The 26,531-nt window shown below is 42.1% G+C and overlaps 3 protein-coding genes across 7 annotated transcripts in view; 2 read left to right on the top strand and 1 right to left on the bottom strand.

Moving 5' to 3' along the window:
• Window positions 1-1,734: 1,734 nt before the first annotated feature.
• LOC115768320 (GRAM domain-containing protein 2B-like) overlaps window positions 1,735-26,531 on the bottom strand; it is a 30,421-nt gene continuing 5,624 nt past the window's right edge. Inside the window, exons 1-8 of one of the 5 annotated variants that reach the window (XM_030712872.1) lie at window positions 19,166-19,390; window positions 12,339-12,605; window positions 5,420-5,817; window positions 4,612-4,715; window positions 4,186-4,552; window positions 3,675-4,132; window positions 3,456-3,575; window positions 1,735-2,690 (exon numbers count right to left, since the gene is read on the bottom strand). In XM_030712872.1, coding sequence (XP_030568732.1) covers window positions 2,565-2,690; window positions 3,456-3,575; window positions 3,675-4,132; window positions 4,186-4,552; window positions 4,612-4,715; window positions 5,420-5,817; window positions 12,339-12,605; window positions 19,166-19,332 — 2,007 coding nt within the window. In that variant the 5' untranslated portion in view covers window positions 19,333-19,390 and the 3' untranslated portion in view covers window positions 1,735-2,564. Of the gene's footprint in view, window positions 2,691-3,455; window positions 3,576-3,674; window positions 4,133-4,185; window positions 4,553-4,611; window positions 4,716-5,419; window positions 5,818-8,870; window positions 9,932-12,338; window positions 12,606-19,165; window positions 19,391-26,531 lie in introns of those variants that run through there. The other 4 variants (XM_030712869.1, XM_030712873.1, XM_030712871.1 and 1 more) reach the window with 4 other exon arrangements.
• On the top strand, window positions 15,275-16,388 carry LOC115768323 (sperm flagellar protein 1-like). Its single transcript, XM_030712875.1, has 2 exons — window positions 15,275-16,245; window positions 16,305-16,388. Exons 1-2 carry the CDS (start codon window positions 15,537-15,539, stop codon window positions 16,334-16,336), a joined length of 741 nt encoding a protein of 246 aa, XP_030568735.1. The 5' UTR covers window positions 15,275-15,536; the 3' UTR covers window positions 16,337-16,388.
• LOC115768322 (sperm flagellar protein 1-like) lies at window positions 17,611-18,946 on the top strand. Its single transcript, XM_030712874.1, has 2 exons — window positions 17,611-17,676; window positions 17,742-18,946. Exon 2 carries the CDS (start codon window positions 17,781-17,783, stop codon window positions 18,540-18,542), a length of 762 nt encoding a protein of 253 aa, XP_030568734.1. The 5' UTR covers window positions 17,611-17,676; window positions 17,742-17,780; the 3' UTR covers window positions 18,543-18,946.

A 26,531-nucleotide genomic window follows, 5' to 3' on the forward strand; every position in this document is an offset into this window, starting at 1 on the left:
ATTAATCTTCGTGCGACTTTTAAGTAATTAGAAATATAAATGGAATATAAGTATAAACGATTCCATTTAACATACTACACAAGAATAATATTGCCATGTATATATGTGTGTAAATATGTATGTATGTATGTATGTATGTATATATGTGTGCATGCATGTGTGCATGTATGTGTGCATCTTAATTGTCTTATGAAATACCAATAGCAGGCAAATTTGTCCTGTTGCGCGGCCAATTTATATAAGAAAAACGTATTTATTGAAGCCGCCCTCCTCCTCGATTCTCAAAAATGTAAGTAAGGTTTACAGGTTTCACATCATAAGTTAGGCGCAGGCGGCTTCAACGCTGGTAGCAGAGGACCCGGAGGAGCACCAAGGGGGCGAACCAGGAGGCGTGGAGGTATGTGCGTATGTATGTAGGTATGTAGGTATGTAGGTATGTAGGTATGTAGGTATGTAGGTATGTAGGTATGTATGTATGTATGTATGTATGTATGTATGTATGTATGTATGTATGTATGTATGTATGTATGTATGTATGTATGTATGTATGTATGTATGTATGTATGTATGTATTATGTATGTATGTATGTATGTATGTATGTATGTATGTATGTATGTATGTATGTATGTATGTATGTATGTATGTATGTATGTATGTATGTATGCTCCTTTCTACTCGATTCTCATGAATTCTAGCATACATCATATGCTTTACCACGACCGCAGGAGACGGCAGCTTAAACAAAGAGGGAGCGGCTGCATTATGGGAGGAGGCGGCAGCTGCTACTCTGGAGCAGAAGGAGGCGGCGTCTTGAAGAAAGGAGAAGGAAACATTTTCAATAGACCATGGCCACTGTTTTTGCGGAGGACAAAACTGGTTAGTAATATAAATTTAACTATGTCTTTTTTATGGTATAGTTACAAGTTTGTGTGAGTGTATTCGTATGCATACATACATACACACAAAACGTATTTAAAAATACTGCTCTACTATGCGATTCTCACTAAGTCAAGTAAGGCTTGGCAAGCAAGCTGTTTTTAACGTTTTCTTTTCTTTTTGTTCTTTCAGGGTTTTTTTTATATTGCAAAACTCGTCTCCCGCCTACATGAGCGTGAAAGTGTGTAACAGGTAAGTACACAATTTCAAATATTTATTGATATATGTATATATACTAGTTTTCTAGAACTTATATATAACTATAAACTTTGGGAAATTATAAATTTCAGTTATTGAAATTTCTTATATTAAGAATTTTTGTTGTTGCACAAATCGAAATCTTTTGTGAATACGAAAAAGTGCTATAGAATTCACTTTAGCGAGGCATCACTGTAGCAGCTGCTATTTATATGAGGAACAGTTGGAAATAGCTCAACGCTTGTCAAAGTCATGGACATTGATAAAGACAGAATATGTTATCTATCATTAAATATGCCCATGGTTGATACCCATTATATACGCAGGTGTAGTTGGTCGGGTATGCAAGACCTAAAGATTGAACATTGCTTTTATATTAGCCAAGTCGAATAAGAGGGTTATGAGTATACGAATTTTATAGGGTAGCTGCGCCTCCATTGTCCTGAAAGAAGAATACCCTGTAATCCATAAGAGTGTGGTTTGAATCAAACAACAGTTTTCCATTATTTTAACTTAGTTATTTATTACATAAATATATAGCATATAATATATATGTATTTCTATATATATATATATTTTTTTATAGGGTATTTGCCTTGCATGAATGTAGCTCTATAATTATATTATATATATATAAAAAAAAAAAAACAACAAAATTCGTTCGATATTCCATATAAGCTTGCATAAGATAAAAGTTTTCATTTCATAAAGAGATAGTTTTGTGTGGGAAGCATAATTACACTACGCAACAAAATCAAGCAAGCATTAAACAATAATAACTAATAGAAAGAAGAAGAAAACAAAATCCAACTTAAATCATGCATATCACAGGATTATTTTTATACAAGGGAACAACATTTCAAATAGTTCAATTTTCGATAAAAGTGCAAAAAAAAAAAAAGGAAACGTAAGAAATCTTGAAAATCGAAACATAAGCACTTTAATTTTATTTCAATTATTTCATGAAACTTAAAAACAAAGTAAAACCCTTTTCATTAAACATCTCTATCTATCGGAGCAAAAGCAGGCATAGTTCAGTTATAAGATAGTACTAGATTCCACATGGAATTAAGTTATATATATATATATATAGAGATATTGGCTACACATTTCCACATTTCCATTTGGGTTGGCTTCTCATGCATATTTAGTTGAGCTTAAGACTAGTAAAAAAAAAAAAACCGTTTCAGTTATTTATGATCTCATCTAGAATTATTGATTAATATATATATATATTATTAATATAGCTAGGTGTATATCAACTATGACTATATAAAATTGTTTGCTTTGGGCTTTGCTTCACCTGCTCGGAGCCGACTAAAACTTAAATTTAGAGAGAGAGAGAGAGTTGGTTGCGGCTGAAGAGGGGCGAGTGATGATGGGGGGGGTTGGGGGTTGGGGGAAGTGGCGCCGGGCGTTATCCTTTAAATCAGTCACTAATATCGCCATCGTTGTGGGCGTGGCTGGCCGCCGCCTCCTCCTCCGTCGAGGGCTGCCCGTAACCGTTTCTTCTGTCATGAATCAGCATCGAGAGCGTCTCCAGGCTGCGGCGCACCTGTTGGAATACTTTGATTAGGCATTTCTTTTTTTGTTATAGATATTATTTAAATGATAACACGCACAGCTGACAGTCTAGCTTTTCTATATAACAAAGTCTGTCTGGGGGGCCTTTGCCTGATAAGATTTGCGTTTGATTTCCGATAACTCAATTGCATTGGCAAAAGCTTTCACAAAAGCTCTTGCCTCGCTTAATGTCCTTCTTTCAATTTAATTTGATCTAAGTTCTTTTTGTCTTTAAAATTTGTTTCTTTTACGATTTCTCGCTTATCTGATCGATTAGATTTGTAAGAGCTTTTGTAAAGCACAAAAAGCTTTTGCCTTGCTTAATCCTGCGACAATTTTCTCTTTTGATTCAGGCAAGATTACAACGCAAAAGCTTTAAGCACTTCTATCTATGCCTTTTTGTAGATTTTTGTATATCCTTTCACAATATTTTGTATTTTTATCGTGAAATACTAAAGAACATATGCTTAAAGCTCACGTGCAGCAAAAGCTCTCTCCTTCTCTCTCTCAGTTATAACTGATTAATGAGCTTTCATAAAGCTTTCTCTCTCTTCTCCTTGATAAAAGCACAAGACAGAGAGAGAAGACGAGAGAGAGAGAGTGTGTGTTAGGTTTCTCTTTCTTTGGATCAACTGCAGCTCTCTCTTTCTCTTCGCATTACCTGCGCGCTCTCTCTCTCTCTCTTTCTCTCTGTCTTTGCACTGTTTGCTCCTCTCTCTCTTGCCGTTTCCGTTTACCGCATTCAATTCGCTCTCACCTTGGATATCTGCTCCAGATTCCTAGATAAAATATGTTGTGCTTCAGCCGTGCTTTTGTCCTGCAGCTCCTTCTGCCAGCGCAGCGCCTCCGCGAAGATGTCCTCATCGTTGCCCGAACGCTGTGCAGGACATGAGAGAAAGAGAGAGAGAGAGAGAGAGAGAGATAGGGAGAGTTAGCACTTGATCCTCTTGGAGAGTTGGTAGATTGAACAGCTTACCAGGCTAAAATCGACTGGCGTGTTGTACAGACTCGTCTTGGCCTCAATGTCCAGGATGCGATAGAGCAGAAAGACAGAGAAGAGGGCCAGCATAATGGCCAGCATGATGCCCAGATAGAGTACGTGCAGTTCGGTGAGCGTTGGCAGACGCAGCCTGAGATGCGATCGCATCGAATGCCCCAGCCTGCTCAGACGACCGCCCTCGGAGCGGGCGGGCATGTGACCAGCCGCTGCCACGCCCACGCCCACGCCAACAACTGTGACGGGCGATGAGGAGCTGGACGGCGGGCCGGAGCTGGAGGCAGTTGCAGAAGTGGACGCCGATGAGTTTGTGGAGCGGCTGCCAGCGCCGCCCAAGACAAGCAACGGCTCCTCGTAGTGGACAATGGGCGGCGCGGAGCTGCGTATGGTCACCTGGCCGTGGCTCAGGTCCAGTGCGGCGCACTTCGTCTGCAGATCTGCGGTCAGTTAGACAGTTAGAGCGATTCAATGGACTGGACAATGCACTTACCGGATTGCCTGTCGCTGCCGGCGCGCTGTCGCAGCAGCATCTGCGGCTGCAGATCGACGCCGGCTGGCGTCGCGGCATCGCGCAGTTGGGGCGGACTCTCGTTGCCGCTGATCGAACAGCTGCTGTCGTCGTCGAGCAGATACTCCTCGGTCAGTTCCACGTCGGCGGGCAACGGCTTGGGCAGTATTTCGGCGCCTGTGGCCAGATGGCTGCACACGTTGCACATCAGCCGGAAGGCGGATTCGCGGCTGATGAAGCTGCCGAATACGTGGCGTTCATCTGCGGTGGCCACGCCCACAGCGTTTGGTATTATCTTAGCTGTTTTCTCTTTGGAGATTTTCGTTACCGAAGATGTGGGTATAACAACCTGTTTAACAAATGCCCGTTAGATGCGCGCCATCGCAAGCGTTAGCTGGCCACACTCACCTTGGTCACATAGCCAAAGACATTGGAATAGAAGGCGAAATGCTCGTCCGTTATGTAGAGATGGCCCTGTAACGGTATATCGCCAACCAGAGCGCACGAAAAGTCTACAAAGCGAGCGGAAGAGAGCGAGAGATAAACGGTATTAATAGGCAAGTACAGTTATGCTGGGATTCAGTTAGCTTCAATAGCCTAGGCGAAAGTCTACAAAGGGATAGCGAATTAACGGTATTAAGATAAAAGTACAGTTGTGTTGAAAGTCTACAAAGGGAGCGAAAAGTACAGTTATGCTGGGATTCAGTTAGCTTCAATAGTCAAGGCTAAAGTCTACAAAGGAAGAAAAAAGTACAGACTTGTTGAGATTCAGTCAGCTTAAATAGCCCAGGCGAAAGTCTACAAAGGGATAGGAAATTAACGATATTAAGAGAAAAGTACAGTTGTGTTGAAAGTCTACAAAGGTAGAGAAAAGTACAGTCTTGTTGAGATTCAGCCAGTTTAAATAGCCCAGGCTAAAGTCTACAAAGGGATAGGGAATTAATAGAAAAGTACAATTATTTTGGGATTTTGTGTGTGGTAAATACCCCAGGCCTAAGTCTACAAAGGGAGCGAGTATTAACTGTATTACGAGAAAAGTAATGTTATGCTGGGATCAAGTCTGTTTAAATAGCACAGCCTTAAGTCTACAAAGGGAGAGAATTCACAGTATTAAAGGAAAAGTACAGTTGTGTTTAAAGTCTACAAAGGGAGCGAAAAGTACAGTTATGTTGTTCCTGAGTAAAAATCGTGATTTGTTACGTCAGCGAGTACTTACAATTGATAAGCTTCTCATCTTTGGAGACCTGCGAGAAATGGCGATGAAACTTTTTCACGCGCGAACTGGAGACTTCCTTGCGTTTCTTCTCCTTGTCGGGCGGCGTTACGGCAACTGCGCCGCCTGCAGCTGCTGATGTTGCCGCAACGCCAGCGCTGGCCGCAGCAGCGGAGGCGGCGGCGGCGGCGGCAGCGGCAGCGCCGGCAGATGTTGAAGAGATCGCTGCCACCGCCGACGCCTGCTGATCATGTTGCTTGGCCGTGTTGAGGCCTTTGGCCTGACCCTGGCCAAGGGTTTGACTGTTCCGGGCACTGGAACTGGGACTGCTGGCGAGGCTCTGGGCGCTGCCGCTCGACTGCAGCGGTCCGACGGAGCTGCTGTAGCTCTGGGGCAGGGAACTGTAAGGTGGCAGAGAGAAGGGAAAAGTGGTTAAATAACTCTCCAAGTTAGAATTGCAAGCGAATGTTTCAATGTATGGAGAGTTTCAGTTCTAGTTCAAGTTGGCAACGCCAATTCGTGCGGGATGGCAACATTCAACGAAGTCTAACTGCAGCTTGGCGTTGCCATATGTGCATTTAACTGCCAGATGGCAACACTTGATTTAAATGTAAGTTTAAGAGCTAGTTAAACTGCCTGTTAAATATTTGACAGGTACTTGTAGAGCGGGGTGGCAACATTCAACGAAGTCTAACTGCAGCTTGGCGTTGCCATATGTGCATTTAACTGCCAGATGGCAACACTTGATTTAAATTTAAGCTTAAGAGCTAGTTAAACTGCCTGTTAAATATTTGTAAGGTACTTGTAGAGTTAGTTATATGCGATATTAAGCCGCTTGTCAATCATCTTACAACCGACTGTCAAATGATGATCGTAAGTTAAAAATGTGATAGTTAGTTAATTTTCTGCATGAGTAGGCTGCGTGAGCTTTAAAGCTCTATCATGGAACGCTTAGCTATGCAGGCAAAAGCTCACCAATACACACACACATTTACTAATACTTAAGCACATGCACTGACTGTAAATTAAGAACAAAACGTGCTGTAGTTTCAGCTGATTGTGATTGAGTCCAATCTTTTGTACTGTATAAAGTAGTCAGCTTTAAGATACACCAAATGCCCGACCATGGCCACAGACTTATCGCGATTAATCGAGGTTCGGCAAGGCTTCTAGATAAGTCTTCGGCTTGTCGAGAGCCTCAGCTTTAGCTGCATCTTCATATTAACTAGGCGACGGGTTAGACTAAGGCCAATCGATGGGCTATCAGAGCTTTACGATGGCCAACTGGTGGAATACCTTTAACGGCGATACGCGGCCCACGGGAAAATGCTAAACGTTGCCAGCTGCTCGACTCGATTCGACTCGAGACACCAGGTGTAAAAAAGCGATCGGGTAATGTCAACGTCAGGGTTAACAATGCGAAAACTTGATAAGCTATGAGTATACCCTGTTAAAATTGACTAAATGACAAAAGCTGGGTATATATCGATCGGGTAATGTCAACGTCATGGTTAACAATTAAAAGCGAAAACTTGATGAGCTATGAGTATACCCTGTAAAAATTGACAAAAGCTGGGTATATATCGACCGGGTAATGTCAACGTCATGGTTTTAATTTAATCTGAAAACCTGATGAGCTATGAGTATACCCTGTAAAAATTGACAAAATGACAAAAGGTGGGTATATCGGTTCTGTTCAAATGTATGTACGATTTTCATTTGATCGATAAATATCGAGTTTTTAAAGGATTTGAAGACTTGAAATTAATGTACATATATGCATTTTGGCTATCATGCACAGTTTGATATCCTTTGCGATTTACATATCGATAAATATCGATTCAAAAAAAACAGTTTTTTCAAGCACAACTCAGGCATTATAAGAGGTAGACTTTATATTGAATGCATATCCATTTTATTAAATATCGATTTTGAAGACTTGCAATTGAACGATATGACTTGTGACTTTCATATTATCGATAAATATCGATTTTGAAAAAATCACGTTAACGCCTAGCTTAGGCATTATAAGAGCTAGAGACTTCCGATTTCGCATATAGTGTTATCTAGAGTATACACACATTCAAAAGCAGCCGAAGCAGCACAGGGTATCTGCTAGTCGGGCACTTTTTTTTTTCTTACATTGATATATTGAGCTCTCTCTCTCTCTCTTTCTCTCTCTCACTCTCTTCCTCCCACTCTCTCCCTTTCTCTCTTTCTGTCTGTCTCGGATCATAATGATCTAACAGTCTGAGCTAGCCTGCCCCCCCTCGATGAACACATTCCACAATAAAGCCCGATAAGGCAGCAAGGGCTTTCTTATACATTTATATATTTTTATCTATACCACGAAACGGCGCATGAATCAGCCGAAGCGTCGGCTCAGCAGCCAATCTGCCGGAGGTGACCGACCTATAGCTGAACATATATATATATATTTATATATAGGCTGAAGCTGTCGAGCGTCATTTGACACCTGTTCGGAGCTTTTTGGGGGTAAGCTTCGAGTTTCTGTTTGTACTTAGCTTTTGGGGTCTGAACTCTGAACTTTGTCTGGCTGAATGTTGTCTCATCTCGTCAAAATGTTGTCATTATTCAACAATAAACGTTTTTTTTTTTTTTGTTCCTTTTCTCAGTCAAAGGTTCGCCAGCAGCCAATTGGGTTATCGGGTAAATGTCAAGTGCCGGGCGAGTATTATGAAATATGCTCCGGGCAAAAGATTGCGGTGGAAACAAAGAAAGCGTTTAAATATAAGTCTTACAACAGACTTACGTAATTGCGTTACGAATTGCGATTCACGGTTTAGGGATATCAATTAAAATGTTACGTAACGTAAGGCTGTTACGTTATTGTTCCTGTATATCAACGTATCCACGATTTAAATGTTAATATATGCGGAAAAGTTCGGAGAAGAACAAAATCTGAGATACATAGATACTATTACTAATAGAAAGTCTGGTAAAGTGTAGATATTAATCAAATTAAACCGATCAGCTGTTGATTTAAAGAAGCGGTACTTTTGCCATTCAAATGTTAACGTCAACTGTCACTTGCTCATGGAATCGCCGAATGTGAAGTTTGCAAATGTAACGTATTGTGAGCATTATTCTTTAGACTAATTTGTTTAAATTGTCAATCTACTTTTCCTATTACAACTTTTCGTAGCAGGAAGAAAGCCTTCGCTCAGGCGAGCTTATACTGTACTTGCAGAAAAAATACTAAGCAAATGTTGATAGAAATCTTTGCTACGTCATCATCATGATTAATGCACTGTTCTTATACAACCTTCTCTTTGAGTAACTCTTGAGTTTCGAAATCTATGCAAAACAAACGCAAATTCGCTTCACTTAATCATTTTCAAGTCAAGCCCGTTTTTCGCTCTAATTCTAATTCTCTTTTCAAGCGTGGCTCCAATTCGCTCTAATTCGCATATCGAATTCGCTGTGCACTTACGGCGTGGAATTGTAGTGTTGTTTAAGCTTGGCATTCGCCTTGAGCCGCTCGACGCCATCTTGTGCGTTGCTCTCTTTTGTAGCGCGCTCTCGCAGGCTGCTGCCGGCGCTGTTGCTGCTGTTGTTGTTGCTGCCTGATTCGATGAGGGACATGCGTTTAAATGTGCGCGCCACGGTGCGTGCGCCGCCGACGACAGCGTCGCCTGCAGCATAGACAAAGCTGCGTTCGCGGGAACGGGACAGTGAGCGTGTGTTGTTCTGACGGCGTCTAACCACCGGCGGATGTGTGATATTGTTGTAATCGTTGCGCTCATTGAGCGCATCGTTCGCAGTGCTCTCATTGCTGTTGCTGTTGTTGTTGTTGTTATTGTTGTCATCAACAACGGGCGCTTGCAGTGAATCATTCGCCGCGCTGCGAATATCAACGCGCTCTGTCGCTGGCGTACCCTCGTCCGCGGCAAGATCCTGTTCAAAGTAGACGCTGAGTCGGCCATTGCTGCGCAGATTATCCCCAACATTCATAATTGTTTGCTTTACGTTAAAATTCGTTTTAGTTACACACAGCACCAACAAGAACAAAAAAAAAAGGGAAGATATTTAACACACGCGCCTGTCGATTGCATTCGAAATGCAAACAGAAACTGTAACTGTAACCGAAGCTGTAGCAATAGAGCTGTAAACTGTTAACGGTGCTTCTCTTCTTGTTGCTGCTACTCTTTGTTTTTATTTATTCTGTTTCGGATGCGCCGTCGCCGTCCGTCGCTGGTCGTGCTGTGCGCCAGCGTCTCGCGTTAACTGAAACGTTTAACAGTGCCGGCAACAGCAGCAGCAGCAGCAGCAGCAGCAGCAGCTACCATTACCATTACCATTACCGGCGTCGACGCTAGCAGCAGCAGCGTCGACAGCGGCAGCGGCAGCGTTTGTGCTGTGATATTCGCCGTTTGTTTATAACACGCGTCAGTCCGGGGGAGCGCAACAACAACAACAACAACAAGGAACAGGCTGCTGATCAACGCATGTTATACCCTCGACCGGCTGTTAAGCTTAACAGCGGTGAGCTAAAATATGATTGCATGCGCTGTTGTAAGCTCTGTTAAGTTGCTGTTACGCTTATTTATTAAATGTTTAATATATATATATATATGCGTTAAACATTATATCATTATTGATGGGCATTTAATAGATATGCTCTAATCTAAAACATTGCCAAGTTTCTTTACAGTTGCTGCCCATAAACGAGATACCCGTCCCTGGCAGCACATATGCTACAGGGCATATTATGAACATGTGAATGTGCTTTGTTTTGCTTTGTCTTTGCTTTTTTCTACTGTTTTCAGTGATTACAGACGCCTTGAGATAGCACTTGGTTCTATCACAATTAGTTAATTGTTAAATGTTTTAAATTCTGTTTGCAGTTTTCTTTGCCTTTTCAAATTAACGGATGAAGTGTCAATTAATTATTCAATTATCAGTTATCATTCGAAATTGTTCGAAGAGAGCGCGCGAGAGCTTCGGCTGCTTCTTATACTACTTATACATACATCGATTCTCTTATACTCTTACATAATCACGTGTATTTAAGTAGATTTTATCAATGGACTTCTTTGTCTTTGCCTCTAACATTGATAACAGCTTTCGAGTGGCGAGTGGCAGGTGAGATCAGGTGAGGGGGTGTGTGTGTGCGCGTGGGATAGTCCTGTAAAGGGCCATACTCTATGGGGCATGATTCATCGTGCAACACTTTCGAGTGCTCCATAAAATATCTGACATTGATTATGCGCTGGTGTTGACATTTAATTGTTTGTCCAATCGGCAACCTGTTGAGTCTCGCGTCCGCGTCCGCGTCTCTGACTCATCCAACGCCACGTCGGGGCGGGAGGGTTGGCCGCAGCTTTGGCTTAGCACTTACGCCGTAATGACTCATGGGTTCCTAGTAACACGGTTACAAGTCGGAGTGACAAACTAGATGTAAAGCATTTGCTCGCTAGCGAGTAGGAAAAGACGACTGTGACGACTACTCGCTGAAATGTTGGAACGAGTGACGACTATTCGCTGAAATGTTGGAACGAGTGACGACTACTCGCTGAAATGTTGGAACGAGTGACGACTATTCGCTGAAATGTTGGAACGAGTGACGACTATTCGCTGAAATGTTGGAACGAGTGACGACTACTCGCTGAAATGTTGGAACGAGTGACGACTACTCGCTGAAATGTTGGAACGAGTGACGACTATTCGCTGAAATGTTGGAACGAGTGACGAGTACTCGCTGAAATGATGGAACGAGTGACGGCTACTCGCTGAAATGTTGGAACGAGTGACGACTACTCGCTGAAATGTGGCACAAGCGATTACTACTCCCTGAAATGTGGCAAAAGTTCTTGCGTTTTCAATTGGAATGTGAATAGCCAGTGACGAACTATATTAAAAAATTGCTTAAAACTAGCGAGTGACAAACTAGTTACACACACTCGTCGGAAACTAACGAGACATAGCTTATAAAGTCGCTTGCAAGTTTCTCGATTTCTACAAGAGTTTGTTACGAGAAGTGGCAAGCAACCGTGACGCTTCAAAAACCAGCGAGAGCAAGCTACTCGCTTGTTTGCATTTCGAAACTAGCGAATGCTTACTCGCTCATGTAAATATTTGCTTCATGAAGCAGAGGGGCTTCAGGCTCAATACACAACTAAATGCTAAGCAAAGAAAAACGCGACTTATATTCTTTAAATAGTAACGAGTGGCGAGTAAACTACTCGCTTGGATAGCTTACAACATATGGCAATAGCATTTTAAGGAGTAAACTAAGCTACTAGCTCGTGTTACGAGCTAATTTTTTTTACATTTGGCGAGTAAGCAGTCAGCGAGTGATGCAACAAATTACTCGCTGGGCTAAGATACCAATCAGTCTAATGCAATCCGACTATGTTTATTGTAACTTATTTAAAACTTACTCGCTGGTAGTCTCTAGTCTTGTCTTAGGCTATCAATAGACTTGTTTGTCTGGGCAAATTGATAACGCTGTCGCAGCTGTCTGTAGCAGTAAACTATGTTGTTGAATGTCTGCCACAGACAGCTGCTGGCAAACACACACCTGCCTGACCCTGTTCGTAGGCCTTGGACGGCATTTAACGGGGGCATCGTATCGAACTTTTACGAGCTGAATACTTGGTCATTGACGATTTTAGATGTGTTCTAAGAAATGTACGGTTTATCAACGCAAGTGCCGCATCGTGTGACCAGCCGCCCACCTGACTGGCAAACAAAATAAAACCAACAACAACAACAACAACAAGAACAACAAGAAAACACATGCCCAGTGATAAGCCGTTAGCCAACAGGTGTGCAGAAACTGCGCTTTAGCTGTATCTTATCGACATATTGGACCAATTGCCAAGCCAATTACAAACACGCACACACACACACACGCACACGCACACACTCAAACAGGTAGCTAATTGGTGTGGCTCACCTGTGCTCCGGGCCGAATGTCTCCGGCAGGGATAACTGTGCAGCGTATTGCTGACGTCGCTGTTGCAGCTGTTGTTGCTGTTGTTGTTGCTGTTCGCTTAGAGTTGCTGCTGCTGCTGCTCTAGGGTTGTCACCAGCTGTTTGTCCTGCTGCAGGCAGCTGCTGCGCTGCCATGAAACCTGTTGCACGTGCATCGTTGCCGCATTTGCCGTTGCTGTTGCCGTTGCTGCCACCTGTTGCAACTGTGCAAACAACGCTGCTTGTCGATCTGTTGGTTAATCAACGCCAACGCGGCGCATGAGTAATGTGCCACAAAAACCAAAGCGAGCAATTCGCTGTGTGTGTGTGCGTGTGCGTGTGTGTGTGAGCGAAAACAGTTGCATGCTTTTAGGCGGCGACAAAAATAAAAACGAATTCGCCGCAAAACCAGCGCAAGTCGCGCCTTTGCTTTTGGCTATGCGTAAATGCGTGTGTGTGTGTGTGTGTGTGTGTGTGTATATGTGTGTGTGTGTGTATATATATATATTTTTCGTATGTCTATCTGTGTGTGTGTATAGTTTTCTTGCATGTATAGGTGTGTACAAAAGATATCGAAGTGGGCAAATTGATTAACAGAAAGTCCTCTTAGCTTCAATAACAGACAGGCGTGCATTACCCGGCCTTGCCCGGCCCAAGTTTCCTTATAAAAAAAATATTGAAAATTGGCAAAAATTGCAATTGCAACAATTCGCTTTATTATCTCCAAGTTGCCTTGGCTTATGTAAGCGACTCGCATGCATTATCCGGCCTTGCCCGGACCAATTTTTCTTCTTTCTATATCTATGTGCTTTCTTTATCGTAGACGCTTCTCTCCACCCACTCAGGTGTTTCGGGTACACCTTGATTCAACTATATTTATGAAAATGTATTTAAAAACGAGCAAAGTTTTCCACCCATTTTCCACGCTTGTGAGCGATTTCAAAAGTCGCGGAAGCACGTATTCAATTTGTCTGAACGCACAACCATTTTCTTTGGAAATAAGTGTGAAAAATGTCTCAGCTGAAAAACTTCAGGAACTGAGCTTCAACTCGAAATTTGGCACATCCAATATTTACGCCCATTTTCCACATATAAAGGGCGGTTTTGGCTTAAAGTGTGCAACAATTCTCAAATGAAGTTCGAGGCAGAAGAAACCCTTCCACGAGTTTTCCACAGATGCGGGTGGATTTGAGGCATCCAATTTTGAAGCGTGTGAAATGCTTCTCTATTTCCCTGTCTGAAATCCCCACAGAGTTGAGCTTTTTCGCAGAAATTTTGCTAGAGATGCTGCATATTTGTTCCACTCCTTTTTATCGGACTAAATCGGAAGTGAATTGAAAAGTTGTTACGTTTATGCTCATTCTATATTCATGAATTGCAATTAGATATTCGCTTTGCTAATTGAGGCGAAGAGCGTGCAGCACGCAAACAAATTAGGGTCGAGCAAGTTTCTCAATCAATCCATTTATCCATATGCATATATATGGACATTGATACCCTATAAATCGTTGCTCGTGTTAAGTTTGATCCGATTATCGGACCATAAATGCGTCATTTGCATTGGCATCGATTTCGTCTCCTGAATTATTCAAGCGCATTGAGACTTTGCCGGATGTCCATACCCTGGACTGCCCCCTCGCCGCATCCTGTTGTGCCTGGCGGGCATCGATGACAGTTGTGGCTGCATATTTCATGAGCTCTTTACCGACGCGAGCAACTGCCCCACAAATTGGCTAATTTGCCGAGCAGGGAGACGCTATTTGCTGTATTTTTTGCCCATAATTCGTTTTATTCTGAGCCAGATGTTAAAAACTTTCACGAGCATTATGATAATTGCGAATTTCTGAGAGGGTGCAACTCTGGCAGGCCGTGTGAAAGTCGCAAGGCTGGAATATTTAGAAAGAAAGGTCTTTAGATATTGTAGAAGACCCTAGAACTGCAATTATTTACAAGCCTGGGCAACTCTGGTAAGAAATGATGACAACCCTTTTAAAGAAAGGTATTCAGAAATTATTTCACACCTTTTGAAGTGCAATTAGCAAGAAAATACGTTGACAACCCTACAAGAGAAATGTATTCAGACCTTTAAAATACAATTATTTACAAGCTTAGGTAACCCTAAATAATGATTCTTAAAGAAGACGACAGCCCTTTTTGAAAAGGTGCTTAGAAATTATTGTAACCATTTAAAGTACAATTATTTACAAGCTTAGGTAATCCTAGCAAGAAAATGTGATGCTCAGAAACGTTGACAACCCTTTAAGAGAAATGTGTTCAGATCTTTAAAATACAATTATTTACAAGCTTAGGTAACCCTAGCAAGAAAATACGTTGACAACCCTACGAGAGAAATGTATTCAGACCTTTAAAATAAAATTATTTACTAGCTAAGGTAACCCTAGCAAGAAAATATGATGCTCAGAAACGTTGACAACCCTATTAAAGATAATTGTTCAGATTTTATTGTAGACTCTATCAAAACAATTATTCAAAAGCTTTGGTAAAAATGGCCTTCAAAAACATTGACAACCCTATTAAGATCGGTATTCAGCAACTTTTGTAAACATTTGAGATTAAAGTATTTACAAATTTAAACAATGCGACAGCCGTTTTTCCAAAACTGTGGCTACCCTGGTGTAAAGTTGAGTCTTTGAACAGCTTGGCAACCCTTAAAATTGAAAACTATCGAAAATGTTTAATTAAAAACCTTGCAAAGGGTTTCGTTGGTTCAAACCCAAGCTTTGAGGCTCGCTGACAAAGTAAACTTTTGCCCAGGCAAAGCTAAGAAGGAGTTCTTTTCGGAGTAAGAGAGCTTGGACTTGGTGGAAATCTAGTCAGCTTTTGGTTAACAATCGAGCCGTACGTCAGCTGCGACATTTACGGATTGTCAGTTGCTTTTGGGGAACAGCACACAGAGCACTGGCATAGTGTAATAAATTTAAGTTGTAAACGTGTTTCAATTCAATTATTTTTTTGTTTTTTTTTTTTTTACATATTTAGTTTTAAAATTTGTTGCAAAAAGTGGCAGAGCCCAATTTAAATTCAAGATCATAGAGGAAAAGTTGAAAAGACAAAAAAAGAAAACCAAGTTTAATAACAAGAACCAACAAAAGATTTGCGCGGGCAAAAGCAAAAAAGCAATAAGGCAAAAGGAACGAAAAGGAAGAGCGCAGGCCCAAAAATGCCGAAACAGTCGAGCAGCGTGAAGAGGACCTCGCTCAGCGCCGTGGAGCAATACGAGCTGAACCAATGGCTCGAGGAGAACCGCATAAATTCATCAAATTTGCGACGCTCGTTTACGGACGTGCTGCCGCTGGCCCGGCTCATGTCGCGCTACTATCCGGATATGATTGATCTGAACTATTATCCGCCGCGGAACAGTGTCCAGAATAAGCTGTGCAATTGGGAATCGTTCAATAAGCGTGTGCTGGCACGGCTCGGCCTACAGCTGACACGCGATCAGATGGTGCGCGTGGCACGCAGCGTGCCCGGCTCTGTTGATCTCTTGCTGTACAGCGTGATGCGTGTCCAGATGGCGGCGGAGCGCAAGGCGCGCGAGGAGCGGCCCAGCAGCGGGGACGACGACGACATGAACGTGGACGAGAAGCAGTCGGCCGGCCAGCCGGATGACACAAAGGATGACAGGGCCGGCATCAAGCCAATGGGCGTGGCCGTGGATACGGTTAACCGGAGCCTGAAGCAGACGCCGGCGTTGCCATTGAAGCGTGCTGCCGCTGCAGCGGTGAGTGTGAAAGCAGGTGTTGCACGCGGTGGTGGAAGTGGAGGTGGAGGCGGAGGCGGCGTTGCATCGACTGGTCGCAACAAGAGGCAACAGCTGACAATGTCCGGGGCCAGCAGCCGGGAGCTGAGCCATACGCAGCGGCAAAGAGGTGAACAACTTTGTGAGCTACCCAAACAACGTATGGTACTTTATTCCATCTATATGCAGGCCGTCAATCAGTTGCAGCGAAAAAACGTTAAAATCGAGCGTTTCAATCAGTGGAGCGCCCATCTGGAGAACATGCTGCAACTGAAATGCGAGCGCATCGATGAGCTGCAACGTCAGGTGGCCGTTGCCGCGCTCTCGTGTCGCCACAAGCCGTTCCGCATGGGCCATCGGCGGGTGAGGCTCAAGAAACGCAATATGCAGTTGGCCAATACAATTGGCGGCATGCTTAAGGCGGCCGTCAAAAGGTTATAGTACCACACACACAGAGACACACACACGCACACATGCACCCAAACATGCCCAGAGAGACATCCCTCACACTTCTCACATAGTTAGCCTATAATCATGTTGCATCTGTTCGGCAGCTCGTACTTTGCGCTGCTTCCTTTGGGTCCATTAATGCCATTTGATTTGTGATAACCCTTTTAAGCAAACGCCACGTTGGATTCTACACACACTCACACACACACACACACACACACACACGATTTCGGCCAACTCGAAATTCTTGAAGAAGAGACAAAAACAAGACAGCATATATATATGTATATATATATAATGCTACCAAGTGTATTTCAAATAAATTAACCCATTCATTAAATTCGTTTGTAATTCTCACGGAGTTTTAGCATAAATGTGAACAAGTGTCGTGGAGCTTTTGTGAAAGCTCAGCGCAAGCGAAAGCTCAGCACAAGCGGAAGCTCAGCCTACGCGAAAACTCATCTGAAGGGAAAGTCCAGCTTAAGCGAAAGCTCAGCTTAAGCGAAAGCTCAGCTTAAGCGAAAGCTCAGCTTAAGCGAAAGCTCAGCTCAAGCGAAAGCTCAACTTAAGCGAAAGTCCAGCTCAAGCGGAAGCTCAGCTTAAGCGAAAGCTCAGCTCAGCTTACGCGAAAGCTCAGCTCAAGCGAAAGCTTTAGGAATACGTTTTAGAAAATGTATTGCTCTATGAGCCACATCCAAAGAAGCATATAGCTTTATCTTGCTGCTCCTGCTTAGAGCATTGACCCATATGTGCTTCAAGAAAAAGTCGTGATACAGCTTTTGGCTTCACCCCACAACAAGTTTATAGGAAATGCAGTCCTGAATAACTCTGGTGTTTATTGTTCGATCGTAATGAAATTTTCAGGAAACATATATGAAAACCAAATATGCGCAAATAACAAAGCACAAGAGAATAGCTCGACAAAGTTTTCTCTTTGGATACGAACGCGAAATCAAACTTATTGGCGCTGGCTGGTTCTGGTTTCGGGGCACGTTTTTGGCCTGAAACGGAGCAAACGCTGCGTCAGTTTTCAGAGAGTGTGGTTTTTATTTATTTATTTTTTTTTTGAAGCTCACTCGAAAACATTCCGAGCTCAATATCATAATATTCAGTGTGTATTAACCTATATATATATATATCAATATATATATTTATTTATTAAATATTCTGAACTAGAAGAAACGACGTGCCGGGCGTCCGGTAGCGCCTAGCAGCATGCACACAATTACCAGCAAGAGCCTCAACAGCGAGGAGATCGCCGAGGTGCACAAATGGCTACAGCAGAACGAAATCAATACAAATCGTTTGCGTCGCGAATTCTCTGACGTATTGCCGCTGGCGGAGATGATGAAACGCGATCATCCGCGTCTGGTGGATCTCAATAATTTTCCAAAACGCAGCAGCGTTCAGCTAAAGGTTGCCAACTGGGAGACGTTCAACTACAAGGTGCTGACCAAATTCAATTTAACATTGAGTCGCGATTTCATTGAGCTACTCTCAACTGGCGCACACGGCGCCGCCGAGGTGCTGCTGCACGAGATAATGCGCCTCAAGAAGCGTCAGCGTGTCGTTGAGACACGCAATGCGATATTGGCACAGGAGCAAATCTGGGAGGAGAACGATGAGGTCAAAACTGTGGTTGTCAATAAACAGGTGGGCGATGGCATTGTACAGGTGCCGCAAAAGATGATACTCTATTCGCTGTACGAGAAAATGGCGCGCGACAATCTGGCCAAGGAGGCGATCATTGAGTCGACACAGAAGCGTCTGGCCCACATGGAGAACATCATCAAGGTGAAGACCGAACGCATCGATGAGCTGCTCATGCAGATGGGCAAGCCATCCAATAAGCTATGCACCAGTCCACGTCTGCAGTGTTCCAGCGCCACACGGGTCCCGTCCACATCTCTGATCAGTTACGAGGCACTCGGCGCCATACGCAAGCGGCATCCCAATACGCCCGCCTCATCCGACTAGAGCTCTAGACACGCGCCCCTCGCCTGTTTTCAGTTAATTATCACACACACACGCACACACACACACACGTCTCATATATATATTTATTATTGGCGTAAAGCGAACCGTGGTAAGCGCAAGTTCGACAAATGTTGCATTCCCAGTGAATATCTTGCCCAGATTTCCTTTAAATTGTATTTCCCAGTTATTTTCAATTTCATGTCTCGGAACACTTCACTCTTCCACGCTCCCACTCTCGCACTCTCTCTCTTGCTTTTTTTTCCAGGGTATCAGTTTTCAAATTTTGAGCGAGCTAATCAAAATTTTAACAAAAACATTCTCAAAAATTGTAGTCGATAACGTAAATGTGTTCTGTGCTCCAAAAGTAAAACATCGCGTTTTATTTCCCCGACTTTTCCCCCCAAGACTTTTGCTTTTCTTTTCTCAATGTATGGCAAAATATGCTCACACATCACACATCTTCCATTAAGTTTGTTGGACTTGCAGCAGATATCCTTACTCTATCTTGTTTGCTTTTCAGCAAATCTGTGAGAATCTGTGGGATTTCGGTCTATCCCAACTATCTTGTTTATTTGGCTTATGTTTATCTCTGGGTTTCTGGGCCTTAACTTTAATATGCGTACCTGGCCTTGAGCAAAATGCGTTGCTTGCCTCTCTGCTGGCAGCTGACCTTTGACTCCGCCCCTGGACTGCTGTTGTTGTTGTTGTGGCGATTCCAGCTGCTGGGATGGCTTACAGTTAGGCTCTGGGCGAGACAGAGCAGAGCGCTGCCGCTGCCGGTGCGATACATTTGCTTGTTTTTGGCTCCTCGGGGGGTTTGTTTACGAGATCACGCGCTCTAATTTGCAGCTTAATTAAATTAAGCTTTATGGACGTGCCCCTATACATATATATATTTTAATATGTGGCACACAATTCAGCATATGTGAGTTTGGCCCCGCCTCCACCCCCCCCCCCCGCCGACCGTCTTGAATTACAGGTGTGAATTAAATGCCAATGCGAATGTATTCGAACATGTGTATTCAGATTATTCGTGTGCCAATTGACCACTTCAGTTTTAGCTTAGCACGGCACAAGAACACGACGCTGACTGTTGGCCCGAAAGTGTCCAGGCAGCAGTTTTATACGAAACCTGTCCGGGTCGTCCCAATGCCAGGGTTGCAAACGGCAAGGCACCATGGCAACTGTAGGATGAGTCATCGTCTTGCTGCGGGAACACTTCAGCTGTGTTTTGTGCCCAATTTCAGGTGCGCAGCTCAAGTACTTTGGTAGCTATGGGGCTGAACCGCTTGTGAACCGGTTCAGAGAAATTTAAATAACAACTGTAAGCGAATCTAAGCTAACAAGATCATTCAGATGAGTTTATTTGCTAGGCACACAACAATTAAGTATCAAAATTTCAATACTTTCAGTGATTTTAGGTCGAACCACATTTGAACCGGTTCGCAGAGAATGGGCAAAAACCTGTTCAGTTGATTACCCAAGCTGTTGACGAGTGATTTAAATACAATGTCTATTAATTCTCATCAATACAGCACAAATACCTTCGAAGATATTAAGCTGAACCACATTTGAACCGGTTCGGAGCGCATAAACTTTAGCTGTTGAAGAGCACCGTTCGGTAAACAAGCTCGTTGAGGTTGATTACACCAACATTCCATTCAAATAACTATTTCATAGCACATATTTGTATAGAAAGATACAAAGTAAAACCACTTTTTGAACCGGTTCGGCGAGAAGAGGCATACGCTTTTTCAGAGCAAGATTCGGGGTGATAAAATAAGTATGCCAATATAGCTTTAGGCAATATAGAAATTTCGGTGAACCACTTTTGAACCGGTTCGCCAACCATTAAAGTTGGATTTTCTTGTCAGCTTTTAGAATACAAACTCTGAAAATGATCAGATAAACGCAAAACTCTCGAGCCCATGAACTCGGATCGACGTGAACCACTGAACCGTCTTGAACCACAAACAAAAGGTTCACAACTTGCGCATCACTTAATGTTTATTTTGGTCTTTTTTAGGGCGCAAGCACGCCCGAATCAATTGACGGCTGTGCAAATTCTCACGGCCCTGGCCGTGAAATTTTTGCGAATTGCATTCTCCGCTTGATTTGTGTTAAGCCGAATAAATGTAAATACGAACTGGCCAGAGCTGTCAGAGGAGTCAGCTCTGCTGCACACGAGCACAAGTATCGATTTCCAGAGTACGGCCCGAGGAGCTTATGCAACACGCATTTGCCACATGCATTATCATATAAACGAGCAATTATGCACACATATGTGTGCACTGAGAGAAAATTCATTGAATATGTAAGCTTACTCAAAATAAAAGTGAACTTTGCTTGCTTCCTTTAAGTTGAAAGAAGCGCAAGGGCAGGCAGCATTTGCCCTGCTGATTATAATCGGACTGTGAAGTCCGATCTTTATGCAATTTTTGCGCCTTAAATATATTCAATTGCAGTCTCTGCGAATGACTACGAATACTGAATATAGTCAAATCATAAATGAAATGTAGACAAAGTTTTAGACGAATATTTCAACAGTTCAACATTGCAGCATATGCTGTAGATCGTTTCGCTCAGTGTAGGCTTCGGACCCCTTGCAATAGCATAGCTTGAGCTGGACAAGGGCAAAGTTTATTAACCCATTGTGGCCCCATGGGGGCGGGGTAGGGCATGTGGGCGGTCGCCAAGGCAAATGCAACGCAAATTGCAACCCCCCCCTCTCCCCCCTTCACCCAGCCGCCCCTATATGCTGCGGGTCAGCATAAAAAATGTCATGCCTTGCGGCTATAAGAGTTTTTAGCCAAGCGGGAAGGCGGTGCGAGGCGTGGACAAATGTCGGCACGCAACTAATTAAATGGCGACGATGTTGTCCGGGCACCCGACCCCGCCCCTGCCCCGCCCCCGCCCCCGGCCCGACTCCATTGTGGCCCCTGCCGGCACAGAGTGCGAAATTGTGGCATTAAATTATTCCCTTACCAAACGTCTCTCGGCAATCATGCTGCCCCCCGCCCCCTCTCAACACCAACCCCCCCCCCCTCTCACCCCTTCAGTACAGTATACTTTACAAGCGCGACCCCCCTCCCTCCACCTTCCTCTGCAACCAATTGACAAACAGTTTTCGATATTCAAAAACATTTACAAGTTGCAGAAAATTTTAAGAAAATGATTTTTCTCGTACTAATGGAAATGTAGGCGAGGCACATTTTCTTTTGACGTTGCTCGTAAATATTTTGAAAATCTGTTGAAAATTCTATTTATTAGCGCCCACAAACAAACAACAAGTCGAATCCCGGAAGAACTACAAACTGAATTTACGTATGCCAAAAAAAAAAAAATAGCGTGAAACTAAGCATAAGTTCCACACGCTGAAGATTTAATACTCTTGCAGGCATTTTGGGTGATATGTGAGAAAAGTGAAGCTCGACAAATGCTGAGTTTGATGAAAATACAAAAACTCATTTCCCGAACGATTCTTCCCATGGAGCTATATAGTGAAGCAGATGTAGGCAGTGATATATTTATATATACATATATATTTATTTACAACTGATCCTACCTATTGCAGCTATATAGTGCTCCGATGTGGACAAGATCTAGTATGTTTGTATGGAGAGAGTAGAGTAAAACTTCTAAATTCGGAGCTTGTTCAAGATATCTTGATGAACAAGAAAGCTTTCCTACTTGTCGACCGATTCCTTCTATGGATATAATATAGTCCTCCGATCCGGCAGACATATTGCCTGCATCAGAAAGACGTACCTAAGCAGAGTTTCAAGACAATAGACAGACGGACATGACTCGGCTGATCTAGAATATATATACATTATGGGTTTGCAGATGCCCTCCTCTAAGCGTTGCACATCTCACGACAAAATGGGAATACCCTCTGCAAGAGTATTCCAAAAGAAAAGCAGAGAAAAACTAAACATTAACGAGCTTTTACGTTACATTTAGTCCGTCTAAATATCTACATATGGGAAATATATTACTGGGAAAAACACACGCACACAATATCAAAGAGTTTTGGTTTTTCCTGCACACTGAGTCATGGATATATGCATATATATGCTGCATATTGGTACGATTGGGCCAATTTATATATATATATATAAATATCTGTATATATATATTTATTTGTTTGCCTGTGAGCATTATGTATATGGCGCATATATCAGCCATGATGGCTTATCAGTTTGGAAGGCATAAAAATAGCAAAGTCACATAACTAGAAGCAAGTCAGCATGACCGACTGAGAAAATACCCTGTAATTGTGGCCTATTATGCAGTGTGCATAGTGCGATAATTCATTCTAGTCTGACTTTTATTAGAAAAGTTTTTTTCGCCCATCTATCATACCCCTCGCTGTGCTCATTTGCAGGATATACAATCGCTTGTAAATTGTGAATGGCATAGTAAAGCAATAAAGTGCGCATTCATATAATGCATAACAATTATGAAATACCTCCGAATATCCAGTTGGACACAGCCCAATTAAAACACGCATGCAAAGGCTTGGGTAAATTCTCGGACTCAAGTAAATAAAGCTATCCACAAATATTTCTTCGTAGAAACCGAACTATTCGAACCAATAATAACTCTTAAGGAAGATGTCATTAGACGTTAAGAAGATCGACTAAATAAAGGTGTTCTGGTATTTGGGATGATGGATAGATCTGTGCTCTATCTGATAGTGTTGGAAAGCTGTGTGATATAGTGTTGGGAGGTTATGTGATGAATGGTTGGCAAGTTATATGCTTCAGTGTTGGAAAACTATGTGTTACGGAGTTGGAAAGTTATATGCATATTTTTGAGATGTTATGTGACATAGTGTTGGAAAGTTATATGAGGCAGCGTTGGGAAGTTATATGATATAGTGTTGGAAAGTTGTGTGCAACAGTATTTGGAAGTTATGGGAACTAGTGTTAGAAAGTAATCTGATATAGTGTTGGAAATTATGTGATACAGTGTTGGAAAGTTGTGTGAAACAGTATTTGGAAGTTATGGGAAATAGTGCTGGAAAGTTATCTGATATAGTGTTGGAAAGTTGTGTGATACAGTGTTGGAAAGTTGTGTGATAGAGTGAAGAGTTAAATACATTGTTGGAAAGTTGTGTGATATAGTGTTGGTAAACTGTGTGAAATAGTGTTGTGCAGCTAAATGATATAGTGCTGGAATTGCTATAAAAGTCAAAGTTCAGATAAAAAATATAAGAATTCATTGAATTAATGGGAACTTATTAGAAGAAGTAGCTAGAACGACTGCAAAAAACCCTGCTTGCAGCATTAGAAAAGCTAAAAACTGGCAAAGGATTCTTTGTACACTGAATTGGTGGATTTTTCAGCACAATCTATAAAGCATCTCAGCACAAACTTGTCAAGTCTGGCGCTAAGAATATATTGAATCGTTCAAACCCAACCAATATACTCTCTTTGTCACTTGGCGAACAGAGTATTTGTAATCTAGACAATAACATGGCAGCCTATTTTGTTTTATGTCAGCTTTAAAATCGACGACCATAAATAATTGCCGGCTCCCATCCAAAAACTGTGCACACAATATGCTTGTTATATACACAAATCGAAATATATGTATATAGACAGAGATATAAAATATTTAGTACCAAAAAAAAGCAGCCTTTCCTCTCTCGCATCGATTTGGCTGTCATTAGTATAAATATCTAGGCATAGATATATACTATTTAGTCTGGTAAATGATTTACGACAATATTTTCGCAAGGTTCTTCTATAATTTTGATGATATAATTATGACAATTTATTAGCTTGGAGCTGAGCTCGTCTTTCTGTTGGATTTATTCAATTCGTTTGACGCTTGGCGTTAAATTCTTGTCTTTTTCGGCTTTTTTCTTTCTTGAGCTTAGCGTGCGATCTTCTCTATTTATACTTTCATAGAGCTTGCCGGCGAGCCGGTTCACACGTTTCAATTATATAATAAAAGGCATTAAATTAGGGTTATATATATATATATATATATATATATGTATGTGTGTGTATGTATGTATGTGTGGGAAATACTTGAATGTGGGCTAGCGTCGGCTTTCAAGTGCCTTTTTCCGTAAACATATTCATTAGAAACTTGATGCATACCTGCAAAGAGAAGAATTCAACAAATTGTTCTTTAGTTGCATTATCTTTTATTTAGCAGATCTGTTATATATAGTTTATATAGTCTATTTCGAATAGTATATCTTTCTTGGGCACATGACAACAACAAAGTTTTCTTAAAGAAAAGACAGAGAATTAAAGTGCGGCTCGTTTCACATTCGTTTAAGTTCAAAATCACCTCACTTTGCGGAATATGCGTGGAAAAGGGCTTAGTTAATAACAGGTCATAGCCAGATTTTCGCAAGATTTGCTCAAGCTTTAAAAACACACTCGATCAGTTTTCGTACACTCAACAAAATTGTAAGCTTTGCGCATTTTCAAAATTCACCCACACGAGCGGAATATGCGTGGAAATAGCTTAAGTTTTAATCAAAAAACATGAGGAAAGTCAATAGGCAATAGGTCAAAGCCATATCTCATATATGCACACATATCTTTTACACAAATCGATCTGAAATACATAAGGCAAGCATCTAGATACCCTTCTCTTTATACCCTTGCAGAGGGTATTCCCATTTCGTCGTGAGATGTGCAACGCTTAGAGGAGGGCATCTGCAAACCCATAATGTATATATATTCTAGATCAGCCGAGTCATGTCCGTCTGTCTATTGTCTTGAAACTCAGCTTAGGTACGTCTTTCTGATGCAGGCAATATGTCTGCCGGATCGGAGGACTATATTATATCCATAGAAGGAATCGGTCGACTAGTAGGAAAGCTTTCTTGTTCATCAAGATATCTTGAACAAGCTCCGAATTTAGAAGTTTTACTCTACCCTCTCCATACAAACATACTAGATCTTGTCCACATCGAAGCACTATATAGCTGCAATAGGTAGGATCGGTTGTAAATAAATATATATGTATATATAAATATATCACTGCCTACATCTGCTTCACTATATAGCTCCATGGGAAGAATCGTTCGGGAAATGAGTTTTTGTATTTTCATCAAACTCAGCATTTGCGAGCTGCACTTTTCTCACATATCACCCAAAATGCCTGCAAGAGTATTAAATCTTCGGCGTGCCGCAGTTTATTCTGACTTGCTCGTTCTTCCTAGCTTCTGTCTGTGCCACAGTTCGAACTGCAGTCACTTTTTGCTCTGTCTCAGCTCTATTTGCGTTACTTTCAGATTTCGGTTAGAGTTAACAAAGTGTTTTCTTTGAACAACACACTTTCACGCACAGCCAAAAAAAAAAAAGAAGAAAAAAACATAAATAATAAGACACAAGCACAAACAAATACAAATATAGCATAGTACAAGACAATGAATTATGATATGTCAACATACCGAAAAAAAATAATAATAATAACAGACACAAAAAGAAAAAAAAAATAGCAACAACAATTTTTGGGACGTGCACGAACTTTTTTTAAGTAGCTTTTTCTAAATATTTTTTTTTGTTGTTATTTTGATCAACTTTTTGTTGGTTCGACTTTGCGGCAAATGTTTCGCCGGGCCGCTCGACGGCGACTGACAAACTGAAATATGTGAAATTATTAAAATCCATTCAATGGCAACTAACTAGAAGCACACACACACGCACACACACACAGAGACACACACACATGTTGGTGTAAGAGGGACAGGTATATGGTCGGAACGTTTTGCTGTCAATTGAATGTGAAGTGTGTTTCACAGATCGCAAAAGTTGAAGGCAGGCCAGGGTTGAGGGTCGCGGGGTGCTGCCTCTCCCTCTCTCTCTGTGTGTGTGTGTGTGTGCGTGTGTGTGGCATTATCAGCGTGTTTATATTAAGTGTGACACTCGTTTATGATTGTTTTGTTCGAGTGGAATGCATTAAATGCAAGCGATTATCTTTCGACCCAAAGCTAATCTCAGCCAAACGCTGCAGGGG

The sequence above is a fragment of the Drosophila novamexicana genome, unplaced genomic scaffold, assembly GCF_003285875.2.
Source record: "Drosophila novamexicana strain 15010-1031.04,08,12 unplaced genomic scaffold, DnovRS2.1 tig00001752-arrow-arrow-pilon, whole genome shotgun sequence".
In the NCBI taxonomy this organism is placed as follows: Eukaryota; Metazoa; Arthropoda; class Insecta; order Diptera; family Drosophilidae; genus Drosophila; species Drosophila novamexicana.

What these genes read in the sequence shown, in the direction of transcription:
- LOC115768323 (XM_030712875.1), top strand. Translation starts at nt 15,537, where the DNA reads ATGCCGAAACAGTCGAGCAGCGTGAAGAGGACCTCGCTCAGCGCCGTG. An exon ending in CCATACGCAGCGGCAAAGAG is followed by an intron (nt 16,246 to 16,304) that starts GTGAACAACTTT and finishes ATCTATATGCAG; the next exon opens with GCCGTCAATCAGTTGCAGCG.
- LOC115768322 (XM_030712874.1), top strand. Translation starts at nt 17,781, where the DNA reads ATGCACACAATTACCAGCAAGAGCCTCAACAGCGAGGAGATCGCCGAG.